Source organism: Macaca nemestrina, chromosome 18 (assembly GCF_043159975.1).
Source record: "Macaca nemestrina isolate mMacNem1 chromosome 18, mMacNem.hap1, whole genome shotgun sequence".
Lineage (NCBI taxonomy): Eukaryota > Metazoa > Chordata > Mammalia > Primates > Cercopithecidae > Macaca > Macaca nemestrina.
This window is the reverse complement of record NC_092142.1, coordinates 5,441,790-5,451,839: the sequence shown is the minus strand read 5'-3', so window position 1 is coordinate 5,451,839 and position 10,050 is coordinate 5,441,790. Positions and strand designations below refer to the sequence as shown.

The 10,050-nt window shown below is 52.6% G+C and overlaps 1 protein-coding gene across 5 annotated transcripts in view; it reads right to left on the bottom strand.

The window, feature by feature from the left end:
- Positions 1-4,601: 4,601 nt before the first annotated feature.
- The window catches only part of LOC105467826 (SEC14 like lipid binding 5), a 63,895-nt gene continuing 58,446 nt past the window's right edge, over positions 4,602-10,050 (bottom strand). For all 5 annotated transcript variants that reach the window (XM_011717548.2, XM_011717547.2, XM_011717549.3 and 2 more), the window contains one exon: positions 4,602-9,213. In XM_011717548.2, coding sequence (XP_011715850.2) covers positions 9,102-9,213 — 112 coding nt within the window. In that variant the 3' untranslated portion in view covers positions 4,602-9,101. The remainder of the gene's footprint in view (positions 9,214-10,050) is intronic.

The following is a 10,050-nucleotide window of genomic DNA, read 5'->3' as shown; positions in this document are numbered from 1 at the left end:
ACCATGACCTCTGAGGGAACATCTCTGTCCTCTGTTGTGCCGGCAGCTGAGTTGGAAAAAAGACATTACTGTGCACTGGAATCCAGTGGAATCCAGGCCCAGAGGCAGCAGTACCTGAAAAGGGCCTGTCACAGCAGGCTAGAGGGGTCCCAGGTCAGGTGACAAACATGCTGAGTGGTGTGAGTCCTGTGGCCCCTGGAATTTTTTTTTTTTTTTAGAGTCTCACTCTGTCCCCCAGGCTGGAGTGCAATGGTGCAACCTCGGCTCACTGCAAGGTCCGCCTCTTGGGTTCAAGCGTTTCTCATGTCTCAGCCTCCCGAGTGCTGGAATTTCAGGCATGCACCACCATGCCCGGCTAATTTTTGTATTTTTAGTTGAGGCGGGGTTTCGCCACTTCGGCCAGGCTGGTCTCGAACTCTTGGCCTCAAGTGATCCACCCGCCTGGGCCTCCCAAAGTGCTGGGATTACAGGCGTGAGCCTCTAATTTCTTTTTTTTTTTTTTTTTTTTTTTTTTTTGAGATGGAGTCTCGCTCTGTCGCCCAGGCTGGAGTGCAGTGGCCGGATCTCAGCTCACTGCAAGCTCCGCCTCCCGGGTTTACGCCATTCTCCTGCCTCAGCCTCCCAAGTAGCCGCCACCACGCCCCGCTAGTTTTTTTTGTATTTTTTTAGCAGAGACGGGGTTTCACCGTGTTAGCCAGGATGGTCTCGATCTCCTGACCTCGTGATCCACCCGTCTTGGCCTCCCAAAGTGCTGGGATTACAGGCTTGAGCCACCGCGTCGGGCCTCTAATTTCTTTTTCATTTGTCATCGTGATATTGATTTTCTTTGCCTGGCCAACATCCAATCTGTCTTCTAGCAACAGTCCTGTCTTAGGCTGGGATTCCCCAGACCCAGAAACTAAGACAAGGAGGTGAAAGCAAGTAGTTTATTGGGGAGGTGGCCCCAGGAAGCACTGGTAGAGGACAGGGAGGGAAGGCAGCCTGTGCAGGGTGCAGGAGTGAGTAGGTCTATACTGTGGGCAACAGGGGCTCAATCCTGCTGGCGGCCTCTGGGAGAGTTGGTAGAACAGGTCTCGGTTGTACCTTTCAAGGGCGAGGAAGCTGGCATATTAGCCAACACCCATTCATCATTGGTTGAGGGCTGCTCCTGGGGGTTGACTCCCTGGCAGTGCCAGCCTGCCCTACCCAGAGACCGAGCGTGCCCTGGCAACCACAGGGAGCTATGGGAAACTTGCAGCATCTTGCAACATGAAGTCTTCCATGGTAATGAGAGTGCCCAGGGAGGTGGCCACTTCTGCCTCCCGCTCCGTGTCCTATCTAAGGTCTGCAGTCCAAAATCTAAATGCCTGAGCCCCAAAATGTGCCTCTCCTATAATAGTACAAGTGTCATACGTTTGGGGTTGCCGGAGACCCCAAAACCCAGGAGTCCTGGCTGTGAGCCTCTAGCGTGTTGCTTTCAGGGTAGTACCTGTCCCCCATTCTCCATCCAGGTAGTTTGGGTGGCACTGTCTTCTCACCCCAAGTTGCAGGTGGGCCTCAGAGATGGGTCCAGAGTTAGGCACTGGCCCCGGGTCAGCCAGTCAGAGTCCACCCTGGAACTTCTGCTGCAAATGAAAGAAGAAACTCTCTCTGCTGGGACTAACTTCTCAGGTTAGACACAAGGAAGGCACAAGGTGGGCCCAAGGTGGGCCACGAGGAGGAGGAATGGAAACCAACTCTTCTCCAACGTGGAGAAGACCTAATTGGAACCAAGAGATGGAGCGGGTGAGCCGGTGTGGAAAAGGACTAAACTCAGGGTGGGGGAGGAGACATGATTTTAATGCCTGGATCCAGCTGTACCTGAAGTGAGATAATTCTTGGACTTCCCAATTACATGAACCCATAAATTCCCATTTTTTGCTTGAGGCAATTTGTATTGGGTTTTGGGGTCTCCTGCAACCCCAAACGTGTGACACTTGTATTGTTACAGGAGAGGCACATTTGGGGGCTCAGGCATTTAGATTTTGGACTGCAGACCTCGGATAGGACATGGAGCAGGAGGCAGAAGTGTCTGAGATTCCAGTACCTACCTATGGTGGTGGTGGGGACACAAATATACAAGAGCTAAAGTCATCAAGCTGCAGGCGAGCTGGCTGGGGATGCATAAGCTCCAATCCTGGCAGTGCAAGGGTCTCCCCTGCTCCGATCCCAGCAACGCGAGGGTCCCCTCCCCCACCCACAGTAGTGACTCAAGACCCCCAGGCACAGGCCCGGGAGTCTTGGACTGCAGACTGCAGACTCTGCAGCCCAACTGGGAACCCTGAGAGTTCCACGCGCTGGGCCGTCGCCATGGTGACACGTCTCAGCTGCTGGGGTGCTCTGCACAGAACTTTAGTGTTCAGAAAGACCCCAGAAAGGTTCTCGTCCTGCTGTCAGTGGGTGGGCTTTCAAAGACTCTTTGGGGTCCCACAGCGAACGCCATTCGTGTGTGTGTCCTGAGTTTTCATGGGATTGTCCGAGGAGTCTGTGTCTGAAAAATCAAATTCTGGCTCAGAGGTTTCAAATTGTGCTTTTTGCCAGCTTGGGCAACATGGCCCCGCCGCTACAAAAATACAAAAATTAGGCACGGTGGCGCGCACCTGTGGTTCCAGCTACTTGAGGCTGAGGTGGGAGGGTTGCTTGAGCCCAGGAGGTTGAGGCTACAGTGAACCATGATCGCGCCACCGCACTCCAACCTGGGTGACAGAGTGAGACCCTGTCTCAAAAAAAAAATGTGATTTTTGGGAACCCGTATGCCTCCAAAATGCCTTGTGGGGGGCTGAGCACCAAGGGAGGCAGGGAAGTGAACGGGAGAAGTTGGCAGCCACAGCCTCTGACATCCCTGAAGGCCCTGACTCCCCTCCTCCCAGGCCCTGCCCCAGCTCCCACGGCAGCTGCTTGCGTCCAGCCTGGCTCCGCAGAGGTCCCAGGGATCTGTGACCTGATCCCTGAAGAACTGATCCCAGAGGCAGCCTCTGGGCCACAGGGAGCCAGGGGCATGTTTGGCCTGCTCTGGGTCCAGGCCCCAGGAGGTCTCCAGGGAAGCGCTGTGGCTGAGACAGGCGTCAGCAGGGCCCCGCAGCTCAGGCCTGATCCCAGCTCCCGCCTACCCTCCGGAGTTCCGTCTTCCCCCACAGGGCTGTTCTTTCTCACCCGCCGCACCCACGAGTCAGCTGGCTGTTCCTTTGAAACCCGCCACCCACAGTTCCAGAGAAATCCACGGAAGAGTCACCGCCAATGAACACACGCAAGTGCGAGCTGCCTCCTCTCCCCTGATGAGCTGTGCTGGGCAGGGCTGGGGAGCAGAAGCTGGGTGGACAGATGACCCTCGTGCCATCACACAAAACACCACACCTGCTCTGCTCTCACAAGTGACAACCCCACTCACCAGCTCCAAAACGAGGAAGGCTTTTCAGAGTCCCAGGATCTGTGTGGCAGCCAGCTCCACTCTCCGTGCCCCGAGAGAGCTCACGGGAAGGACAGGTGGCACCCTGGACAGGGCCCATCACACCCTTCTGACGTCAGGACTGTGGCTGTCTTGGGATGCAGCTCTCCAGGACACCAGGTCTGGCACTTTGGTAAAACCCCAGGGGGAGGGCAGAGCAGCCCAGGAGAGATGGATGCCAGGGCCCTCACTTTCACCTGGGTACCTGGCCGGTAAAATTCCAGCAGTGCTGGGTGGGCCCCAGAGATTTTCACATCTGTTTAATGCAGATATAACTGTGTATCTGGTTATCTATTGTATGCATACATAGTAAGTTGAGTCGCATGCCCCAAAATTCATGTCCATCTAGAACCTTAAAATGTGACCTCGCTTGGAAATAGGAAATAAGAGCCTTTGCAGGTGTAATTAGTTAAGGATCTCAAGATGTTACACTGGACTTAGGATGGGTCCTAAATCCAATGACTGGTGTCCCTACAAGAAGAGGAAACACAGAGAGAGAGGAAGGCCATATGATGATGGAGGCAGAGACTGGAGTGATGCGACCACAAGCCACGAGGTGCTACTAGACACTGGAAGAGGCAAGGAAGGGTCCTCCCCTACAGGCTTCAGAGGGAGCAGGGCCCTGCCTCCACGTTGATTCTGGACTTGCAGCCTCCAGAACATTCCTGTTGTTTTAAGCTAAGAAGCGTGTGATAATTTGTCACAGTGACCCTAGGAAACTGATACAGTATATTTCTGCTTTATATATAAAAATTGATAAAAATTGATAAAAATTGTAATCCTCCTTCACATCGCCCAATAACCAGTCTTGAGATCCTTAACTAATTACATCTGCAAAAACCTTATTTCCAAATGAGGTCACATTCTAAGGTTCTGGGTGGACGTGAATTTGGGGACATGCTATCCAATCCATTACATATGCATACGATATGTATAATACGCAGTTATACCTGTATTAAACAGATATGCAGCCCCTTGGGGGTGATGTCACTCCTGTTTCAAATGCTGTAAAGCAAGGGTGTCCAATCTTTTGGCTTCCCTGGGCCACATTGGAACAAGAAGAATTGTCTTGGGCCACACATAAAATACACTAATGATAGCTGATGAGCTGAAAAGACAAACACACACACACAAACACTGAACATTTCAAGAAAGTTTACGAACTTGTGTTGGGGTACATTCAAAGCAGTCTGGGGCCGCATGCAGCCCGCAGGCCACAGGCTGAACGAGCTCGCTCTAAAGTCTTTTAAACAACAGCTGGAAAATTCTTGAACGAGCCCAGGGGAAATCTCCAGGGTTTCAGGAAGCTGACGATGCAAGCTTATCCAAATGGAAAACGTTTAACGCTGCGGGTTGGAGCAAATGATCAGGCAAACAAAAAAAGCCATCGTGTTTCACCGGCTCAAAGAGACTTTGTTGAAAAGAATTACACTATTCTCAGTGAACAATTAATTTTACATTGGGGAGGGAGAATTCCAGAGAGTGCAGAGTAGAAAAAAAGAATCTCAAACTCTCCATTTGCAACCTCTGGAAAAAACATTTTCTCACTGCCAAGGGAAATACCACTCAGAATACACTCCTTCAGATGAGTGGATTTACCCAGAAAACACAAGCAGATTCTTTCTTTTCTTTTCTTTTTTTTGAGACAGGGTCTTGCTTTGTCACCCAGGATGGAGTACAGTGGTGGGATCATGGCTCACTCCAGCCTTGACCTCCAAGCAATCCTTCTGCCTCAGCCTCTTAAGCAGCTGAGACGATAGGTGCGCACCACCACACCTGGCTCATTTTTTAATTTTTCGTAGAGACAGGGTCTCACTATGTTGCCCAGGCTGGTCTTGAACTCCTGCACTCAAGCGATCTGCCGGCCTCCACCCCCCAAAGTGCTGGGATTATAGACACGAGCCACCGCGCCCAGCCCACACAAGTGGTTTCTAAAAGAAAAAGACTGCACACCCAACTCAGAGGGCAATAGTTCTTGACATCTACTTTTCTCTGGGTGCAATCATGAAAAACAGTGATAGGTAACCTCAGGAAGAAAACTGGAGTCTTTGGACGAGAAGCATTAAGTAATCAGAATGACCACTGACATCAATGGAGCGCTTTCAGTGTTCTGGGAGCTGTGCTAAAAGCTTTACAGCTACTCCCTCATTTCTTCCCACTACAACCTATTGAGGTAGGCACTGCTATCCTCACTTTACAGATGAGGAAACTGAGGCACAGAGAGGTTAAGTCACCTGGTCAAGGTTACACAGCTAGTGAAAGGAAGGCTGGGGTTTGAGTCCTGGCCTAAATTCAAGACCCTGGCCTAAATTCAAGACACCAACAGTCATGCTGTCTGCGGGTTGCTTCTGTCCTGGTCACAATGGATTAATAAACTAACGATGTAAGAAGCCCAAGCCAAGGCACTTCCAGCCTTTGGCTCAGGGGAAATTCAAAAGCCAAAAGCTTGGCAATCCCTTCCTTGGATTATGTTTAATTCCAGGCCTCCCAAAGGCAAGAAGAATGACCTTGATGATGCTTGAAGGTGGGTCCCCGAGACCTCCACATGGGAGGAGCGCCGGCCGTAGCAGATGCCACCATAGATACCTGCTGGTTCTGTAGTCCAGCTTCTCTTGTCCATTGGGGGACTGGCCCTCCGCAATCCTGCTGCTGCTTCTGGAGGGAATGTCAATCACAGGACCCTAGTTCCTCGCCAGTGTGGCCCACGGGAATGAGCATGTGACTCAAGCTGGGCCAATCAGAGCCTTCCATGAGATTTGAGATGGAAAAGCGTCCCTTAGAGAGTGTGAATCCTGAAGTTATAGGCTCCGGGCTGCTGGCAGCCATCTTTCCCGCCAGATGGAAGAAAGAATGAGGTCAGCACGCAAAGAGATGCAGAGTCAAGAGGCCTGGGTGCAGTTGAGAGGCCTGAAGACATTAAGCTCCTGGATCCAGCCATACCTGAAGCAGCAGCCACCTTCAGCCATCCCCAATACAGGACCCAGGGAATTTGCTTTGTTGCTTAAGCCAGTCTGGGCTGGTTTTTCCCTAGGGAGAGAGCTCTCTCAAGGCAGAACTGAAAGGGCCTGAGGTTCCTCACCCCCACTGTTAAGGGTGGACAGCTGATGGCACACACCCCCTGCCTCTGGAACAGGCAGCTCCAGCTTCCTCCAGTAAAAGTCTTCTGCGTCCTTCTCTGGGGCTACACAATAAATGTATGAAGACTGCCAGGGCAGCTTATCCCAGCATACTTGTAGGATAACATCTAGTTTTTCAGAGAAAAGCTGGAAATTCACTTAAAGACAGTTGAAAATATTGCAAGTTGCTCTCAGCAATAAATGCCCAGTGACATGGGAGCCATTAGTTTTGAGAACGTCTCCTTCCAATCAGTCTGTCTCTTATGCACACATGTGCACACACACCTTGACGCAGGGTGCAAAGCAATCTATTTTGTTCAGATACCTGAGAAGCAGACAGAGAGCCAACAGGAAGGTGGGCAAGGCTGTCTCCCAGCAGGAAGAAGGATGTGTCTGAAAAGATGACCGTTTCTCGGCCGGGCGCGGTGGCTCAAGCCTGTAATCCCAGCACTTTGGGAGGCCGAGACGGGCGGATCACGAGGTCGGGAGATCGAGACCATCCTGGCTAACATGGTGAAACCCCGTCTCTACTAAAAAATACAAAAAACTAGCCGGGCGAGGTGGCGGGCGCCTGTAGTCCCAGCTACTGGGGAGGCTGAGGCAGGAGAATGGCGGGAACCCGGGAGGCGGAGCTTGCAGTGAGCTGAGATCCGGCCACTGCACTCCAGCCTGGGCGGCAGAGCGAGACTCCGTCTCAAAAAAAAAAAAAAAAAAAAAAGATGACCGTTTCTCTCTGCCCTGGGTTTGGGGTTGAGGCTGGCATGGAGATAAGTCTCCTGGCCCTGCATGCTGAGCCTGCATAAAGATGATTCTTGTGGCCACAAAACCACCCCTTGGCTCAGTTACTCCGTCACAGATGAGCCCCAACTCTAAGCAAGGCCAGGAGACAAGGGTACCAGCCACTGCTGACAGAGCCATGTCAGTGAGGCTCCTGTCACGCAGGTCATGAGGATGTGTAATGTGCGCTGGGTGCAAGTTAATGGGGTAGGGACCAGAGTGGCCCGCTCCAGGGGCGCAGAGGTGTTGCCTTCATCCAACAATAGTGACCCTATTCTGCCGGTGCTCCCAAATGCCTAAGGGAAGCCAGAAATCCTGATTTTGATGTGAAATGCCCCAATTTTTAAACCATTCTAAAGGCAAAAAAGAACACTAAAAGCAGGCCAGATCAGGCTTCAAGTTGGTGACCCCTGACTGGCTGCCTTTTGAGGAGCCCAGGAAAGGAAAGGAGAAATGTCCTCAGGCCCCAAGGAGACCCAAGATGCTCTGTGTAGTAAAACTAGGGAAAGTCATGTCAATATTGAACCTAGTTCCAGAGTCATATCTGCCCCAGAGCAGATGCAACAGCCTCCACTCCCAGGGAGAGTCAGGACTCTGTGTTGAGACCCTGGATCTAGCCTTACCTGAAGCAAGCCCTCCTAGACTGGCCAGTTCTATGCACCCATGAATGGTCACCCTTTTGTGTTTAAGCACCTGGGCATGGGTCTCTGTGGCTTACAACCAAAAACAGTCATAATTAAATAGTTCCCTAGGAGAGAAAGGCATGTCAGTGGGGTATACAGACAGCCTCAGTCACCCCATCGCTGTCTGGAACTTAGCAGAAACCCAGGGCTCTCCCACCCTCTCCAATCAGGGATGGTCAGGGTTAGGCCATGCTGGCCACGTGCAGGGGACATGGATTTTCAGTTCAGGATGTGCTGTTCCCCACAAAGAGCAGTGCCTGTAACTCACTGAACTGCTCACCAAGCACATCTTAATAGTGCATAACAGAACGTTATGCAACCAGATGCCAAGGTGAACACCCTACATTTCTGCCTCCCCAGCATCCTTCCCCCTTCTTCTTAGGGGGAACCCCAATACTCCTTGAGGAACCCATTAGCCCTTTTCAGAGCAGGAGGTTGGTTCCAGAGATGTGCATGTGATCCAGGCTGGCCAATCACTGCACCTCACTGCAACCCTGGATCACAGTGATTGGTCCAGATTGGGCATGACCCTGCTGGCCAATCAGCATTCCCCAGTGTCCCTGGCAACTGTGATTGGTTCAGGAAGTGATCTGGGAACCGCCCCCCCTTCCAGGCTAAGACTTAACTCTGGGAAGTGGGTTGGAGCCTTTGGTAGGAAGAGGATCCCTTATGCAGGCGAGCTGCGGGGAGAAGGGCACCTAATAGCAATGGTCCCCTGCATGGCAAAAGCAGAGCAAGAGGTGGACAGAGGGGAGATGGGCCTGGCTGACATCGCTAAGCCTGGATGTCCCAAAGGTGTGGTATGGTAGACATAGACACCCTGGCGTTGGCTTGGTCTTCCTTCTGCGAAGCCAGAAGGAGATGGTTCTGTCCTTGCAACTTCAAGAGCCCTGACACCACACACGGGCCAGGCCTGGATCCTTGCCATCCACTCCAGATACCCCAATTTGGGCAGCATCTAGGCCTGGGGCTCTAGCCCACATGGTTCCAGGCCCTGCAGTTAGCTGGCTTTTCATTCTGGACACTGGAGGTGAGCGGGCGGCCCTGAAACACTGGGCCTGGCTATCTGGAGACCAGGGAGCTGCTATGAGACTGGCCGGAGGAGGAGGACGAGGTGGCTGCGCTGAGCTGGGAGAAGCCGCTGGTGCAGGATTCCAGGCTGGACATGGAGCCTCTGGGGAGGAAGAGTGTGGCACACGTTACCCTCTTGCAGTAACAAGGCCCTTGGGCTGACATACAGCAGTGGAAAAGCTGTTGATGCTGCAAAATCAGGCCCCAGGGCCCTAGGCCAATGCAGAAGGAAAAGCAAGTGACACCATGAAGAGAAAAGTGCTACCCAATTCCCCACACCCCCATCTCCCCAGACGGAGCCCAGCCTGCCACAGACCCATCACGGGCTCCCCTGGCCTGAGGCCCTTGCATGCCCTAAGGCCGCCACGGCCTGGGGAGTCCCTGGCCCTGTCTCCCATCTCACTCCCTCCTTGCTCTTTGCACTCAAACTCCACAGTCCTCCTCCTAGCTCTTGCAGTGGCCTTCGTGTGCGCTGAGCCTGAGGCAGAAGCCCCTTCTCTCCTCCCCGAGCTGTCTGGTTAACTCCTACTCCAAACCTCAGGGCAGTGCCATCCTTGAGAACTTTCGTTTCTTGTATAGAGTCGGGGCTGTCACTATGCTGCCCAGGCCTGGTCTCGAACTCCTGGGCTCAAGCGATCCTCGGGCCTCGGCCTCCCAAAGCACTTGGATTACAGGCATGAAGCACCATGTCCAGCCTCCAAGAACTTTCTGCAATGAATGTGCTCTACATCTGCACAGTCCAACACACCAACCACTGGCCACATGGGCTGCTGGTCACCTGAAATGTGGCCCATGCGACTGAGGCACTAAATTGTTCCTTTTATTTCATTCTGCTTGCTAAGTTAAATTGCTGCAGGTGGCTAGCAGCGACCGGATGGGACAGTGCAGCATTTAGGGCCTTGCTTCTCAAAGCATGGTCTGGGAACTGGCAGCACCAGCA